Source organism: Erpetoichthys calabaricus, chromosome 8 (genome assembly GCF_900747795.2).
Source record: "Erpetoichthys calabaricus chromosome 8, fErpCal1.3, whole genome shotgun sequence".
Classification (NCBI taxonomy): domain Eukaryota; kingdom Metazoa; phylum Chordata; class Cladistia; order Polypteriformes; family Polypteridae; genus Erpetoichthys; species Erpetoichthys calabaricus.
Window position 1 is genome coordinate 59,323,371 of NC_041401.2, and position 19,680 is coordinate 59,343,050.

The 19,680-nt window shown below is 36.1% G+C and overlaps 1 protein-coding gene across 1 annotated transcript in view; it reads right to left on the reverse strand.

Annotated features, from left to right (window-relative positions):
* Positions 1-16,127, reverse strand: part of esyt3 (extended synaptotagmin-like protein 3) — a 107,588-nt gene extending 91,461 nt beyond the window's left edge. The window contains exon 1 of the mRNA XM_028806578.2: positions 15,379-16,127. Coding sequence (XP_028662411.1) covers positions 15,379-15,732 — 354 coding nt within the window. The 5' untranslated portion in view covers positions 15,733-16,127. The remainder of the gene's footprint in view (positions 1-15,378) is intronic.
* Between the last annotated feature and the right edge of the window lie 3,553 nt (positions 16,128-19,680).

Here is a 19,680-nt window from a genome sequence, read left to right on the forward strand (position 1 = left end):
ATAATCAGATTCAGAATGAGCACATTATATGAGTAGCAGGCTTATGTCCTGTAAGGAACTACAATGATAACAAATAACAGCATGCCCGTATTATGGGATACCTTGCAGGGAGAAGTGTATTTCTGTTAAGTTTTGTTTGTGAACACGCACCCTCTCCCCTCTCTCTACTGGAGGATTTCTGGTCTCTTTCTTTATAGGACAGCCGTCAGATCACCTGACAGTAAATCCATAGGCACCATCAGCAGAAAGCACGAAACAGCATAGTAAAGCGTCAGTGCAAAAATACTGAAAAGGAAGAATAAATGTGGCTGGTTCAGCTGTAGCCTATTCAGTCTTGTAGTCTTGTAAGACACATTCAATAATGGCAGAGTATCATGGATAATTTTGTGATTGTCCACTCATCTATCCATTGCCCCTTACTGATGTGGATATTTGGAGAACAAATGTTGTAAAGAGGTAAGACACCTATATCCAGATCAATGGATATTATTCATCTTTGCAGTACAAAAAGAGGTTTGTATAAACTGTTACTCAGCATATAGTAAGGTTAAGAAAGTAAAGGTGTTACTGTACTGCAATAGGCAAGTTTGGGATTCATTTTGATTACTCTACCTTGACTTGTCTCCTAAGTTTTTTTTTTTTAATGAATGACTCATGACTATGAAAAACTGTCCAATTACATGCCTCTCCACAATTGTAAACACAATTATATAAATATAGCCCAACATATTAAATTAAGGAATCATATGCAAAACAGTAGTACTAGGGTGTTGTACCGTGTTAGCTATTATGAATGTAGAGAAAAGCCAAGCAAAATGACAACTTTTATTGGCTAACTAAAAAGATTACAATATGCAAGCTTTCGAGGCAACTCAGGCCCCTTTCTTGGCTTTCGAGTCAACTCAGGCCCCTTCTTCAGGCAAGAAGGGGCCTGAGTTGCCTCGAAAGCTTGCATATGCAAAACAGAAAAGTTATGCACAGTGTGGCCCAAGATATATGACAGATAATACCTTATGTCACCATAAGACTTTATGTTCAGAGAAATTAGTAAAATATCAAGTATAGCACCTACCACAACAGAACAAATATTTTTATTACTTTAAATGTTTGTCTATGTGCTTTTACACAACCTGTGAGTTACAAAGACACATCATACATATTCTTGATGAAGTTAACAACTAAAGATGGCAGAAGAAAATAGAAAACACATAAAACCACTATAGTACGAAAAGGGCATCTATACTCTGTACAAGGCCCCTTTATTAAACTATTACTACCTTGGAAATGGTTTAAATTGTCTCAGAAAAATAATCTATTCTGTAAATAATTGAACAACAGAAGCCAAACCCTTTTACATGCTGGCTGGCTTAACCTAAGAGTACAATAAGTCAAAGGGCAATTTACATTTACAAGCCTTAGCTTAACAGTAAAACAAAACTGCTAAGCTAAGAAATGTTTTTGTTTAAAACTTATTTCTGCAGGTATCACAGAGTTAAAATTGGCAACAGTGACATTCGTTAATGTCCCGATTTCTTTATAAAGGGCATATTAGTTGTTATTATCCCTTAATTTTAAAAGGATTTTTTGAAGAGCTTATGCTTCCACATATATATGCACAAACAAAAACAGTTCATTTCACACATATCAGTTAGCTACTGAGTATTAATTAAAATAGTGTCAAATACAGAGATAATTACAAAGCGTCCCACAATGTTAATTTCTACCAAAATATGTAATTTTATTCATAATGAAAGGCACTATACAGTGTAATAAACATTACTTAAAAAAATAAAGTATAACTTAAAGTTATTGAAATTTTCAGAAACATGTAGAAAATTTAGTAGATTATATTCTCTGAATAATAAAAAATGTGCTGTTAATTACCATGTAATGCCAGAAAAAAGTCTTAGGTAAAGTTGTATTTCAGGGTGTTGACAAACATTTACTTCCTGAGGCAGAAGTACAAAATAAAACAAGAATACTTGCATCAAATACTTGAAATTTTAAAATGTGTGCAATCAACTTAAATATTTATAACTGCAATAGAAATTTGTCATTTTTCTCCCTCTGTTAGAGGTTCATAGTAAAGGATTAAAAATAACATATTCGTAATTACTGACCTTGAAATAGTCTAAAATGATACCCCACATGCTTATGCTTGAAATTACATTTTTAACCTTCTGGGGGCAGCCCTTAGTGAGCTAGGACCACCAGTAAAGAATCATCCATCCATCCATCCATTTTCCAACCTGCTGAAGCCGAACACAGGGTCACGGGGGTCTGCTGGAGCCAATCCCAGCCAACACAGGGCACAAGGCAGGGAACCAATCCTGGGCAGGGTGCCAACCCACCGCAGGACACACACAATCACACCCACACACCAAGCACACACTAGGGCAAATTTAGAATCGCCAGTCCACCTAACCTGCATGTCTTTGGACTGTGGGAGGAAACCGGAGCACCCGGAGGAAACCCACGCAGACACAGGGAGAACATGCAAACTCCACGCAGGGCGGACCCGGGAAGCGAACCCAGGTCCCCAGATCTCCCAACTGCGAGGCAGCAGCGCTACCCACTGCGCCACCGTGCCGCCATAAAGAATCATATTTCAAAAATATGATCATATTCATGATCAGCAACGTCAAAATAGCATAAAACAACACTCCACATGCCTGTATTACTGATTCCCATTTTCTCAAGGTTTTGTGAAAAGGAGAGCTTTGAACGCACGTATTACATTAGCGGATAAACCCCTTGGGGTCAGTAGGCATAAATCATGCTTTTGTTGTCTAGAGGTTAAAAAAAAATCAACACAAGTCAAATGAAATTATTATGAAATGACATATATGAAAATTAACAAAACTTACATATGGTAATGGAAGATCTAATGTTGAATAAATGGTTAATGTTTCAAATTATACACATACTAACCTGTATTATCTCTGTATTATTTAAAAAATATGAAAATAGAATATTCACTGTAAACATTTTGGAACAATGTACAATTATAATTAACAAAAAATTCTAAACTCTTTGAAAATGTATTAAATACTTGTATCACAGCAGTTTTAATTAATGACATTGTGCAGAACCGTGACAGATCATTTCAAAACAGTATGTAATATACTATAAAAAAGCAATTAGTGGTTAATAAAAAATGAAATCCTACAAAGACCGAGTGTGCAAGAACAGTAAACACATTGCTCAATTCAGAATCTTTATCAGGAATGAGCACAAACTCAAACACGAAGCATGAACTGTACTACCTATGATCATATCTATAACTACAAAACAAAGACAGGTTACCCTGGTCACATATGAGTTTCCATTGTTTACCAATACCTAAGCAAACTGGCTTAGATAAAGACCAAGTCAGGGGGTATTCAGTTGCACTGAGCTTTACCTTAAGATACTGTAGTACTAGGGTGTTGTACCGTGTTAGCCATTATGAATGTAGTGAGCCAATAAAAGGTGTCATTTTGCTTGCCTTCTAACTGAAAAGATTACAATATGCAAGCTTTTGAGGCAACTCAGGCCCCTTCTTCAGGCAAGATGTAATCTTAAGATATTGTAATCACAACTCATACACAATGCAAGATACCTATTAGTTCTACAACACAGTGCATACAAACATCACTGACAGTAAATGTTATTTGCTCTATACCCCATTGTATGTTTAACATCACCTTTTATCCACCCCTTTACTGTCCTAGACTTGATGCTCCTTTTATATCGCACTTCATAAAAGCAAGTTAATTAACTTCACTGAAGCTCCAAGACTTTACTGCATAAGCTCCAAAAGATGTACAAGCCAAAAAATGTTTATATGTTTTCCTATGGAAACCAACAATAATACTGTCATTGTTGTTATACTCTACTTTCAAAAATTCTTTACTTTGTGTTTTGCCAGTAGCTGTTTGACAAGTGGAAATTTAAATAATGTACTGTAAACCAACACCTGGCTTCAATAAGACATTAAACATTTGTGCACTGGGGGAGCTGTGTGTGTCATGAGATTTCATTCACATATAGGGATAAGCCCATCAATGCATTAGGTCATTCATCCAAGAGTATTTTTCAATTTCATGAAATTTCCTTATGCATATTAATTTTTACATCTCAAGAATATTTTTGACATGTAATTGGCACAATAGATCGGTACATTATTTCTCAGATTTTCTAGATCTTACACAACACACCAACACAAAGGTGTTATACCAGTTAGAAAAATATGCTCTCAACTGCAGGTTAAAAAATCCAGATTCGTACTTTCTGAGAAAGACTCCTTGCACAATTCAAATACTGTATACTATTAGCACTGATGGAATTTTTCTTTAGCAAATGAAAAAATGAAGTACAGTAGTACATGAATCAAAAATACAAATCTTTCCTACAATTCAAAACAATGCAGGGGAAGAATTTGCCCAGAAACTACTTAGGCTAGTTGAATAACTGGCAGGATCCAATGGGGATCAGACTCACTGGCAAAATGTTTAAAGGAAACAAAACGGTTCAACAAGAGGGCTATGTAGTTTAAGATCATTTGAGCCATTATTGTACATTAATAATGGAGATATAAAAATTAACTACACAAAAATAAATTTAAACTGCTTATTGCACTGTATCTGTACCCACAGAAAAAAAATTATTTTCAAAAAAGAAAAACTGATATACTTCTAATATGCCAATAAATATTATTGAAAATGTTTGTCATTGGAGGTGTGAGCTAATATCTTACTTTGATTAATAATGTAATAGTAATAAAGTCAGATAAAGTAACTTACTACTTTATCACATTGAAAAAAAAATGAAAAGCTTATGCAAAATAGCCTATTGTTTTCTGCCTAGAGGTTGTATAACCACATTGACACATACAGACATGGTACCCTTACATTAGCTCATTGAAAAAGTGTTGTACTCCTCCTGAAAAGTGATTAAATGAAAAGCAAATTGTCCCATGTATACCTGCATGCCTTTGATATTTCATTGAGTGACGCAAAGCAAGTGTAGAAAGAGATATAGTATTACTTATTCTACAAAGATATTCTAAAATAGCCTGGACACATTTGCTGGTACCTAGAAAAGCTCATACTAACTGGATCAGAGCGATTTTTCAAATTAGCTTTCTTTAATTAGTATCATATAAGTTTTCAATGGTGCAATCAGTCCTTCAGCCTATTAAATGAGGAAAAGTAGTCACTCTGCTTTTTGGGATCGTCATGTGTCCCACACTGAGCATGAAACAAAGAAAGCAAAGGAGAGAGTTGCCAGAGTAGATCAGAAAGAAAACTGTAGACAAGCTTGTTAAAGGAAAAGGCTATAAGACAATCTCCAGGTAGCTCAATGTTCCTGTGACAACAGTTACAAATATCATTAAGAAGTTTAAGGTCCATGGGACTATAGCCAACCTCCCTAGACATGGCTGGAAGAGGAAAATCGATCCCAGAAATGATCGAGAATGAAAAACGAAAAGCCAAAGACAACTTCCAAAGAGATACAAGCTGAACTCCAAGGTTAAGGTCCATCAGTGATTGATTGTACCATCTGTCGCTTTTTGAGTGATAGTGGACTCAATGGAAGAACATCCAGCAGGACATACCACTGTTGAAAGAAATACATAAAAAAAAAACCCCAGACTGGAATTTGCTAAAGAAGACACAGTGCTTCTGGGAGAATGTCCTTTGGACAAATGAGACAAAACTGAAGCTTTTTGGCAAGTCATGGCAGCTCCATGCCCACAGACGCAAAAAACAAAGCTTTTAAACAGAGGAACACATATCTACTGTAAAAAAAATGGAGGAAGAATGGTTATATTTTGTGGCTGTTTTGCTCCGTCTGGTATGGCATGCCTCTAGTCTGTGCAGGAAACAATGAAATCTCAAGACATTCTGGAGTGAAATGTACTTCCAAGGGTCAGAAAGCTCTGTCTCAGTTGCATCTACAGACACCACTTAGGTGCTAAACAATTTTGTTGCATCCATTGCTTGATTTTCTTTTAGAGTTTAGTGACATGGGAATAAAAGACCCCTAGCACAAAGCAAAGTAAATCAAATATAAAAGGTAAGCGGTCTTTAAAATATTGTAACTTCCTAAAATGGTAATTAGTGTAATGCGGACCACATTTCATATTGTTAGGCAAGTTTAGCAGTTACTCAGGTGTTTGAGCCAAGAATGTACTGTATTTTCAATATGTAATGATGGTTACACTACTTTCAAATGAGGTATAGATAATTGGAAAAATATACAAATTGAGAGTTAATTGAGAATGCATTAATGGTAAGTCCGTTTACTTTCTAACAAAACTGGAAATTAGTGGATGCATTCCACATAAATACTGCAAGTGCAAGCATAACTCCACAAAGCATATCACGTTCACTTTGGTATCCTTCCAAATCCTAAAGACGTGTCTCTTAATTGGTTTCTCTCATATGACCTGGCATGGTAAGCATTTTGTCTACAAATGGCTCCTGTTTTGAGTTCATTAACCCAAAAAAACGCTCTGGGTACCCTTGATCTTGTAATGAAAAATGTTGAAGGCTTGTGGAGCACAATAAAACAAGTTTAGAAGGCAGCAAGATAGTGAAAAATGCTAATATTTTTGTAAAATAAATGTTACAAGATGAAGAGATCCTTACTTTGTTTTGTTTATACTGCCCTTTTCCTAATTGTTTTATCTTTGTAAGAGAATAAACTACAAAAATGTAGATAGTTACATTTCATATTGCTAACTGATCAAAAATAGGCAAACCATATATAAATATATAATATTTCTTCATATTTCAGATCTCTAACTTATTGAGATTAGGCAAACTGTATACAGTTCTTCTTCCTTCAGAAGAATACAAAAAATTGTAATTAAGCCATATACACAAAAAAGACAGAATGCATCCCAGCTTCTAAGACTGAATTCTATAATGAACAACAAAAATAAAATTGCTCCTTTTCTTGTTCAATCAACCAATCAATTTAAAGTGCATAAGAAAGCAAATTTTTGGTTAAACACGTTGTGATACATAGTACCTTGCAAAATGTTATTACTTGCAAAATGTTATTGAGCTGCAGTGCATACAGCCAGGTAGTCCTGCACCAAGAAATGTCATTTTACAATTCAAGGGCGAGTTGAAAGCATATTCACTACAACTGCTGAGACAAAAGCTAGACACCACTCAATTCTTACTTTCACTGTATACATTGACAAACACAATTTAAGTCCACAAAGTACAAAAATGTATTAACTTGAAAATAGTGAAAATATTGGTAGCCTAATTACTTTAATTTATGAAAAAGAAGGTTTTCATCATGTTCAAAAAGCAAATTACTGCAGTTATCTGTATTTGAGGATCACTTGTAGCAACAGGCTGGTCAGAGCAAATGACAAACATCAGAAGTGCTCAAAATCTTAATGACCACACAATGTATTTTTAAATGAAGCAACAAGATCCTTTTGACCGTAAGATTTTTTTTCTATAATTTACAACATGTTTACTTTCAGAGGATTTGAATTAAAAAGTCACAAAAAATACATTTAGTCACTTTTTAAAAATGAGCAAATTTAAAGGAACAAGAATACTTGCATGACTTCAATGAATTTGTGCCTGAAGCACCACGCTCCTTTACATCTCATATATTAAATGCTGGGATTTTCTCTAAATTCCTTACATTTTTACACCATAACCAAACAGTACTAGCTATCCATGGACAGTAAAGAGCACACTTAAGCATGCGTTTGAACCTACTCAAACCAGTATAATTTACAGTCATCAATTATCCTGACTGCATGTCATCAGACGTAGAGAGAAGACCTCAGAAGAAATCCAGGTCAACAACGGGATCGTTTTTTATTATTCCTCTGTTGACCTGGATTTCTTCTGAAATCTTCTCTCTCATTTTTTTGGTCATGTATAAAAATTCTTCACTGAAAGTGCAGTGTTTGAGCATAATATCTTGAAGAAAGTACTTAGTCCATCTAACCCTAAGCCATCTTTCATAGTTTATATCTTCACAAGAAGCGTTACAAAATGCACTTAAGTAAAATGCAAAGCAGCAAGTTAAAAAAGTGCAGAAATCAGTTATTTGAAATATATACACAGTATTATATATTATATATACACATATATACACACACACACACACACAGTATATATCTTTATTTCTATATATATGTATTATTTTACTGCAGATTAAAATAGGAAAATAATATTTTGTATACAAAGTACATACCCACACACCATATTATATTATACACATGCTGTATATATAAAAAGTATATCAGGTCAGGTCAGGTCAGGTTGGGGAGCATGCACTGGTACACCCATCACATGATGAAACAGCTCAGGATCTTGGTTGGCAATCCCCCACACAGACAAGCGGTCCAGTCCCACCCTCTGGAAATGACCATCTATCTGCCGCTGCCAGGTGTTACATGGGCATCCCATTGGCCTGGTCCAGCCACTCGGATCCTCCACAATGAGGATCCTGCAAGCCAGATTACTCTAGGGTATTTGTGTCACATGGCCGTAATGCCATAACTGATGCTCCCTCACAATGCAGGTAATGTGCCTCATTTGGGACATCGTGAGTAACCCACGCATTTAACACAAATTCAAACCAGCAATACCCAAGTATTCTCTGAAGAGACACTGTACCAAAGGAGTCCAGTCTTCATCTCATGTCACTGGATAGCATCCGTGTCTTGCAACCGTATAGTAAGACAGGAAGCACCAGGATTCTAAAGACTTGGACCTTTGTCATTTTGCACAGATATCGAGAGCACCATACACCCCTTTCCAGTAATGTTATGAACCCCCCCCCCCCCCCCCACCCAGACACTCAGACTCCTCGCTCAGTTTCACCATCAGATGCTCCACTGCTGCTGGACCCAACAACATTGACCAACACCCAGTCCATGCAAGCACTGAATAGAGTAGGAGCAAGAAAATAAATCTTACGGACCCCAGAAGCAACTGGGAAAAATGCAAAGGTTCTGCCTCCACTCTGCACAGCACTCAGAGTACCAGTATACAGGCTGGCCATGATATTGACCAACCCTGAGGAGATCCTGCGAAGTCTCAGGATGTCCCACATGGCAGCTCGATCAACTGAGTCAAACGTTTTATGAAAATCGACAAAGGCTGCAAAGAAACTCTGCATATTCATATTCGTGTTTGCGCTCCATGAGAACGCTCAGTGCCAGGAGGCGGTCAATGGTAAACTTTTTAGGTATAAAACTAGTCTGCTCCGGTCACTGGTAGGTGAGCAAGTTATCACGGATCCTATTGAGGATGACCCTAGCAAGGACCTTGCTCAGCACCGACAGCAGCTTTATCCCCCTGTAGTTGCCACAATCCAGGCGATCACCCTTCCCTTTCCAGACAGGGAAAAAAGTCCAGTTTTCCAGTCAGTTGGAATGGTGCTTGTCTCCGAAATGGAAGCAAAGATTTCTTGCAATGCCAGGAGGACAGCCTTACCACCAACATGGAGAAGTTCACCCCGAATACCACAGATCCTTGCATCCTTCCCTACCCTCAGCTGGTTTGCCACCTGTACAATCTTAGTGAGATTGGGTGGTTTACAGTTAACTGGAGAATCGGCCAGAAAAACCGTGGACCCAGAGATATCCAACATCCAAGCTGGAGGATCAGCTTCAAGCTGCTATCCATACCGTATATGTATAGTCATAAATATATATGGGCTGCTTACCATACGCAAATTAAAAATGCTCTACAACTGAGAGGAACATTGTTAAATTATATAAGGTGACATCTTGTTAGGTCATCATGGAATACCTCATAAAAAGGTCAGCATGAAGAAAGACCAAAAACTCACTTTGCAAACCTTGATAGTCTTATGCACCCATTATTATTCAGGTGTGTTGGCATATGCAAGAATAAGAAATGGATCAGACAAAAAAAATGAGAGTAAAATACAACAGAAAGGTGTAACATGCAGCTGAGAGGCATAGAGAATGAAGAAATTAATCCTTCCATTTGTATCTGTAAAATCTCTCACCAGAAACTGTCAAATGTCTAAAAAAACCAGATAAAGCTTAAGGATTTATTATTGCTTTGTACTTGTGGTTCCAAGATTAGGATAAAGGCAAACTTTTACATTATTTCTGTTTATTGGTGCTACTGTAACTAGACACTAGTGTCTGCTGTTAAAACACATGCCTTTTTAAATATTTTATCTTCCAAATTTGGGAACTATTCTTTCTTTTGTCTTTTACATGCCTGCTGAATCTCTCACTGGTTCCCAGTCGCATCATAAAGTCTACCCTGCTCAAGGAAGACAAAGCTGCTGTTAAATCCAAAAAATAACAGGTGTGTGAAAAAAGACTAAAAGTTTCACATCTCTTATAAAAAAAAAAATAAATAAAAAAACATGAAATATTAAAGTGAGATTTCAAAAATAATCTCATTGTTCAAACAGTAAATACATCTCATAAGTTTATGTCCTTTATAACAGACAGCAATAAGGAATAAGCAGTTCTAAATATTAAGTTCCAGGTGTTTTTTCATTGCCTTTTGTGTGCATATTCAGCTGTCTCTCCCTCTCTCTTTCTACCATATATAAAGTTAAAACAACCTTCTTTGTTTATTTAAGCATTATGTAACATTATTTCTTAAAATGATATTGTGCGGGCCTACCCAAATAAGTTCTATTTTAAACTTGTTAGGTACTTTAGAGGATTGCTTACATTAGCTCTGTTACACTTCTTTGCCTTTTAATCTAAAATATGGATTTCATTTTTCCATATAAATTTCCTGCTGTAAAACTTCTATAGGATTAAACTATTTATGATACACCAGTTTATCAGTGTTTTCATTAACAATATGTATGAAGCAACCACACAGTTTTATGTGCACAGTTCTACAGCAGAAAAAAGGAACAATTATAGACCATACACACAAAAAAAGATCTCACTATAAATGTATTTTCTGTATCTCCATATTCAATAAATGTCCATAGAAAGCTGGGCCATGTCCTGTAAACATCAAATTCAGAGCAGTAACCAACTCCAAAATGACAAAATTACATACATAAAACCACACCTATAAGCATTTATTAATATAAATGTTACAATTTTAAATAACAATTATGCAAAAATCAACCTTTACTTATCTTCTTAACACTCATTATTTAGATCTATTATGCTTTCTTTATACAGTAAAAAAACAAATTCAAAATTGTCATTATATATTGAAATTCATTTAGTATTTGTTTTTAGCTTTCTCACTGTGTATCAAAATGATACCACCATTAAAAGTAAACTGCAACTTAATTTAAAATATTCTCTTCGTACACAAAAAACAATAGAAAATTGCTTACGTAGTACATTTATTCAGTTTCACAACATACTTGCATAATAAAATTAATTCACTATATAGGTCAAAAGCATAGGATTCAAATGGTAGGCATTTCAAATAAGTAAATCATAATATAACTGATTCCAAATGAGCCTGTCCTGATCTACATTGTACCCTCCTGTAAGTTCATACTGATATGCTGTAAGGACCCAGCTATGGCGGGTGTGTCTGGGTGGCATGTGCCTAACAGCAGATCACAACATACATCATGTTTCTTTTGACACTGATTTATATCTATTACAACTACTGTATTTATAGCCCATGGAACAGACACAAATGTAATTATGTGTATGCAATGTCAGACTCAAGGGCCTAAGAGGAGCTAAGCCTTAGAGCATGACACCCATGATATGTTAGCCAAGTATGGTGACCATAGTTTGCAAGTAATCTTTCATTTTATATTTTATTTCAAAACATGCACCAGATCACAATTTCGGAATGTATAATGACAGTAAAATCAAAAATGGGCATAACAATAAAATTGTATTTGACTGTGCTGTGAAACAAATGGACAGAGCCATGCAACACACAAAAGCATTCACAAGTCATAACTGACAGATGTAAACTGCCATCGCCTGAAAGGTTTTGAAATTATTCAACAACATCTAAAATTTTAACACTTGCAGTTCATCAAGATCCATGAAATCTGCAGGACAAAGATATGTGTAGCTATTTGCAACTAATATCAGAAGTACTTGGTCAAATTTCATACTTTAAAAAAAAAAAAAAAAAAAAAATGTAGAGGTGGTGGTGGAGTGAGATAATGGTTCTGGTACAGGGGCCCTTGTGGAAATGTAGCAGATCTAAAAATTGTATACATCATTGAATGAAAATTGGAGAAACTGTTCCAGCATTATTGACCAATAAGAATAACTTACAAAATGAGCCGATGGGAAATGAAGCTCCAGGCTTCTTCGTTAGTATCTAAAAGAAACCTGAGCTACAGTCAGTCGAGCTGGCATTGCACGGACTACTCAAAATGAATAGTACGGTTAAAGTGAAGTCATGCCCACTTATAATGATAGATAGATAGATACTTTATTAATCCCAAGGGGAATTATGAAACAAACCATTACTGGCGACACAGTCACTAATCAAAAAACAGAAAAAAGGACTTTTAAAAGTAAACAAATTTCAATTTCATTTTAAAGTATCAGCCATCAGGGAGTTTGTGGAACAGTCGAAGTGCTAATCTTAATTAATGGACTTACATTTTTCTCAAACAACGTATTTTAAGCAAAAAAAAGGCCAAGCTAAAGCTACTGCTGCATAATGTGTGACTTAATGTTTCTATTTATGTCAAAATACAGTGATTTTTGTATCTCCAAAGGAAATGTCTTTAACAGTTTTTAAATACATTTGTAAACTAGAATTAACTGAGACAAATTATGCCAGATGAAGATTTAGTTCAGTGGTGCGTATATAGACTGAATATAAATGTGTCTATTTTATATGATAATCCTGTTTAGAAAGACGAAATATAGAGAAAAACATTTTTGTCTTTCGTTAGTTGCTTGCACTGCAAAAGCCTGGCTTCTCCATTTTGACATTAAAGATCCACAACCATTAAACATAAATTTAGCTGCAGTTACCTGGTGACCTGCAAACACAACTTTAAAGTAGAGCTATCATGTATTGGCTTTTAACATACTACAATATAATTATACGTGTTTCCTCCTTAAGGAAACGATATATACAATAGGTTAAAGACATATTGCACAATCACAGTGACAAAAACAAATTAATAAAACAGACAGTGAATACTATACACAGCACAACAATATCATCCATCTCTTTTGGAAATGACTTTCAATAAAAAGCTAAACAGTGATACATAAAACATTACAACCCCGCACTATACAGAACCCTTCTCCTCTTTTGCTATAAAAATTAAAGAAACTCCTAAAGTGCCACTAAAACCAAAAATATATTTCAGCAGTGAAAACAACAAAAGTCAATTTCTCCCCAATTATACCATATTGAAAATATACAAAAAAATATCAGAAACCAAAACATTTATCAGTTGCCTAATTTGAGACTCACTGCCTTGTAGCTGGCTAACGTGAAGTCAAAACTATGTCAACCCAAAATATCTCAAAAGGAATTTCACATTTTAAACTACAGTATATCTTTTCAGATTATCCTAAACTCAAGATATTTCAAAATAGGTTCCTTCACAAGCTAACTTACATTTTTGAGATATAACATGCATTTCATTATATCTCAAAATCAATCTCTAATCCATTTTAGGATATCTCAAAATCATGTTGTGTAAAATTTCCCATTCTGTCAATAGGACTATCCTTCTACTTTAAAATATCTCAAAATGGGCAAAAAAAAGTTATCCCAGGATATCTGGAAATACATTTGTGAAACCTAAAAATGATTTTCAAATATCTCAAAAAACCTTTGCCTTTTTAAATACAATATATCTTAAAATGTATTTGCAATAAAATTTGACACATCGTAAAATATGCTTACAATATTTCAAATAGAGCAGAAACACCTTGCTAATATATCAGGAAATTAAATAAATATGAGATATCCAAAAAAATAACTGAACTACAATTTGAAATTATTACAAGATCTTGATTATATTTCAAGATACATTGCAATAACATCCTCATCATTCAGATATATCTGAATTTTTTTTCCAGATACATTTAAACAGCTCCCCGTGCAATACATCTCAAACAAATCTCAAGATATCTTAAAATGACAGGAGGTCCTAATGAAGGAATGGAAAAGTTTTTGCAGAAAGTGATTTCTACACATCTTGAATTGCATTTCAGATACATCAAAATTAACATAATATTGTTATTTTAAGACCCCTCAAAACACATTTCAGAGATTTTAACATACATTTCGATTATGTGAAAGTGTCCGGGATATCATTTTAAAAGACCTTGAAAATGCATGTACAGCGTGTGTATGCACATTATAATCTATATCTCTACCTATCTATATTATATTATTTTTACATTCATATACATATATCATATACACACACACACATATATTATAGATAGATAGATAGATAGATAGATAGATAGATAGATAGATAGATAGATAGATAGAATTCTTAAAATTAGGATATCTATCTATCAGTGCATTTAAAATGTATTCCGAGATCTCTAAATGTCATACAAAACCTCTTGTTTTAGTTCGAACGTGTGCCACTGAGATGCACTATATAGAACAATAAAGCTTCTGTAAAAAGTGCCAAGACTAGAGTTCATTCTCTTCTGCACATTTCCTTAGTCCACAAAGACACCATTCAGACAATCACAGTTTTAGAATTCCCAAGTGGAACAAATGCATTTTAATGATATTGATGCTTTTTATAAAAATGGGCAATCAGCATTTTCACAACCTTTGCAATTATAAAAAACGAACAGTCGATATTTAAAAATCGTTAGATTAATAAATGTATGCTTACTGCAGTATTTTATGGCCTGTCATATGTTGAAACTCTTGACTATTCACAGCAAATAGGTTCATGAAAATTATTAAAAGAAAAAATAAACTAGCATTTGTCTTCCCAAAGATTTTTTTTTTTAATTTCTAACATACCTTCAAATTTCCAACACAAGTAGCTTCTTGCAAATTTAACATCTATTTTAAATAGGGGAAATGTACACATTTATTACATACTTTATACCCTGCCAATCATGCAGAATTTCTGCATGTTACTCCACAAAATAAATAACTGCTCCTACATGCCGCCTATTAGCAGCAAATAAATGAATCGAATATCAGAAGGGTCCTCGTTATTCTCCAAGTACTAAGACCTGTCTTGAAATGTGGTGAATATTCAAAAAGAGAGGGAAAGCAACGTGTTGTCATACCGCATCCTTGCGTCTTTACCATCTGACATGTTTAACGTAGGGAAAATGTTTCATCACAGCCAAGCATCACATTTAAAGGACTTTTTACCATCAGTTTGTAAACTCCTGAAGGCAACCCGACATCTGTTCATACTTTATAATACCGATAACTGTGAGATACCTACCCAAGCAGGGAGGTCCAGATCTTTGATTCCTTCGATAATGAGTTGCTTTTCATTTTCTAAAAATTCCAGTGCCCTCGCTAAACGGGACTTTTTCCACTTTCTATTCCGCCTCCACCAAGTCCACACCATCAAACCAAAGAGCAGCCAGGATACGCTAAGCCCCAAGTAGCCGATCAGGTAGACAGGGAACAGGTAAAGAAAAGCTCTCCCAAAGTAACCCAGCAGCTCCAGGAGCACCTGGTTGACAGTAGAGGGCGCGTCCACTGGCTCCTCGGAGGAGATCGTAGTCGGAGTGTCGCAGAAATTCACGCCAGTCTTGCGACTTGTCTTCTTGGTTTCACTGCTCAATGACATGTTTGCTTTTCTTTAGCCCCCAAACTATTGCAGAAGAAACCAGCTAACTAATTAGCCTTCTGTCTAAATTAAATTAAAAGTAAAATTCGACAGAGTTCTACACCTCATACTTTCCGGCTGCTCAAGTCAGCCCGGCGGTGTGGCATGAATTCATCTTATTATATCTTCAGTTCGGCGTCTTGCCATGCCGTCTACTGTTGCCGTGTTTACCTCTCTTTCTGATCGCTCACCCTAACGATTACTGAACAAGCCGCACTTTCAGGTTTGGCCGTCCTTTCTCCGTTTCCCCACCCTTCTTCGACTTGTGCGCAAAAGCGCGGTGCCGTGATGGAGCAGACAGAATGTGTGTGTCGGGGCCGCGCTCAGCAAAACGAGCACTAGCCTTGGCGCGAGCGCCGGGCGGAAATCTGTAGAATGCCGCCTAGTCATCTTCTGCTGTGAGCAGCACCGGGGGAGGAAGGGCATGACAGCTGGAACAGCCGCTCAGGTAGCGCGCTCCTGACAACTCCACTACTGAAAGAAAAAAAATCGTCCACAGTTAAGAAAGAGATTGACACAAAATACCAGTTTTATGAGATTATCTGTTAAAATCTAAAACTTGCTTAATTAAATCGAAACTGTGTAGTGCTCGCCAATAAGTATTATTTTAAAAGGGATCACTTCACAGTGGCGCCAAAATCATCGATTTTATTAGACTGAAGTAAATGTTTTCCTCATCTGAAAATATGTATCTCAATAAGCTGTATATCGGGTCACACTGTTAAAAAAAAAAAAAAAAAAAAAACCTTCAAGTTTTCCTTTGCGTAGCATAGATTGATGTCCCGCCCAGGGATTCGCTTCTTCCATGCGATTGATGCTCCTGGAATAGGTTTCCCTGAATCGGATTGTGCTGTTTTACTTCCTCTTTATCTTGGAATCCTGGGCATGGCCCATCCATCCATCCATCCATGGTCCAACCCGCTGAATCCGAACACAGGGTCACGGGGGTCAGCTGGAGCCAATCCCAGCCAACACAGGAACCAATCTCGGGCAGGGTGCCAACCCACCGCAGAACACACACAAACACACCCACACACCAAGCACACACTAGGGCCGATTTAGAATCGCCAATCCACCTATCCTGGAGCGCCCGGAGGAAACCCACACAGACACGGGGAGAACATGCAAACTCCACTCAGGGAGGACCCGGGAAGCGAACCCAGGTCTCCCAACTGCGAGGCAGCAGCGCTACCCATTGTGCCACCCTGGCACATCCCCATCTTTTCTAAATTGATTTTCTTTTGACAAACAAAACACGTATGCGTTAAGTTAAACGGCATGTCTACCTTCAGAGAATGAATGCGCGACAGATCCTGAACTTTACCTGTATACCTTAGATCAGGGATCCCCAGCTTCGGTCCTGGAGGGCCCCAGTGGCTGCAGGTTTTCATTCTAACCCTTTTCTAAATTAGTAACAAGTTTTTGCTCCTAATTAATTTCTTTTGAATTCATTTTATTTGAGTTGCTCTTGAAGACTCAGACACCTTAATTGTTTCTTTTTCATTAATTAGCAGCCAGACAATAATGAGATACAAAATGAGCCAAAACATGACCAACAAACTGTGTCGTTCAAACAGTATATGAAAATAAAGAAAGGTGAAGGTCTCCAAAACATTTTATCAGTGCTCGTAGAAAAGAGAAAATCAACAATTTCGAAAATGTATGCTATTGCGTAATGAGAGCAGCTACAAGCCATGGAATTAAAGAATGGATTTAATTAACAACAAGAATAGGCTCCTAATTAAGCATCTGGTTGCAGTGAAATTGGTTGGAGTTTGAGGCCTTGACTTAGTGAATTTTCCATTGGGATTAATAAAGTATCTATCTATCTATCTATCTATCTAGTTGGTCTTCTGTTGGTTCACTGCACATTTCATTCTGTTTGGATGCCATTTAAAAAAAGAAATGAAGCAATTCAGAGGAACGATGAAGAAATTCAGGGCAACAAATCTTACAAAACATGTCAATTAATATTAATTTAAAAGAAGTTAATTAGCAACTAAAGCAGTGCACTAATTTAAAAAAGGGTTAGAATGAACACCTGCAGCCACTGTGGCTCTCTAGGATTGGAGTTGGAGACCCCTGCTTTAGATAGGCCAGTATACCTGTAAAGATAGAATAAGATGAGAGTTAATAGCTGCGATAGAGTAGCCAACTTTAATCTTGAGGTTTGAAAATAGATGAATGAGTGATATTTTTGAACTTATGAGGGGAATTTCAAGTTGTCTTCTGAAGCAATTTTTTAACATTAAAGATTAAACATTAGGGGTTCCTACCTTTCCCCCGAAAGACTCCAGCTGCTCTGGATAAGCGTGTTTAGAAGATGGATGGATGAATAAAACTTTGTGTTAATGTGACAGGCAGTTTAATTAAAAAAAAAAAGAACAGGGAGCTCAACAAATCAACTGGGAAACTAAAATTTTGCAATGTCTTATATAATTCGAGGACATCCAGCTACGTTTTAAAAATTAAACCATAAAATCAGCTGAATAACAAGTTTGTTACTACTTACTACAAAATATTTTTCTCTACTGTGCTATTTTAAATTAATACTCTTTAATACTAGGGTGTTGTATCATGTTACCCATTATGAATGTAGAGAAAATCCAAGCAAAATGACACCTTTTATTGGCTAACTAAAAAGATTACAATATGCAAGCTTTCGAGGCAACTCAGGCCCCTTCTCTTTAATGAAATGCAAAATACTGTATATTATTAATTCACCTTATTTTTCAGGGGTCATATCCATTTTTTCATTAGTTAGTGTGTTTTTTTCTTGAGGCCTTAAATGGAATCTGCATTTTTATTCAGGTACTTTTGGAACTTAAAATATGTCTTCCCTCAGGATATAAACACAAGAGCCGGGCAAATACTAAAGCAGAAGACTGCAAAAAGGTAATCTAATTACTTTTAAATGATATTTTTGAACCCAAACTGTAAAACTTTATCCAGGGAATATTGAGTGCTGTATAATTATAGCGTTCAAAGAAATGTTTATGTTCAAAAGGGCCGACACTGTGGTACAAAGGTCAATGGTGCCACTTTACAGCTGTGTTGGGACAGTTTTGATTTCAGGTCTGTACAGTAAAATCATAAGTGATAAATTAGGTCTCCTAGTGCTAAAGTCTTTCATAGAAAAGTGTATGAGGAAAGAGTGTTTCCATATGTACACTTTAAATGTTAATGTAACACTGGCAATTTGGCTGTGCAATGTTATTCACACATTCTCCTTGTTTATGCCTTAAACTTTCTCCTGGTGTTTTGGATTTCTTCCACATTCCAAGGACATGTAGGTGAATAAGTGGTGATGGTAAACTGATCCATTGTAGGTGAGGTCAATTTACCAGTTCATTTGACCCAGGTATCCACGTTGGGCTGGGCAAAACTCAGCTGCAAGTTAAGAAGAGTCTGCCTTTACTCAAAGCTGTGAAACTTAGGGGGGTCCAACACCACTTAACCCTTTACAGTGCACATTAAATAACACAGCAAATCTCATTTAAGCCACGTAGCTGCGTTGGTTCAGGCAAAACTCTACTGTCACTTAAAAAAGGCACCTGACTTTAATCCAAACGAGGCTGGCCCAATGCCATTTAATCCTTTTTTAGTGTACAAGAAACATCACAGTAAATCCCATTCATAACATGGGAGGATGCCAGATTTACTAGTCCATTTAACTCGGGTGCTCATGCTGGACTGGGCAAAATTCAACTACAATGTAACAAAGGAGTCTGTCTTCTTAAAACTGTGAAAATTAGGATGGCATAACATTGCAGGGCCAGCTCTCCTATATGCAAATAAGTCAGTCACATAGGGTAGCAAAACATGGGGGCCAGCACTCTTTTAAACACTACTGACCCTGACTTACAAACATGCAAACTAAATATAACTGTCCCTTTTATATTGATTTAT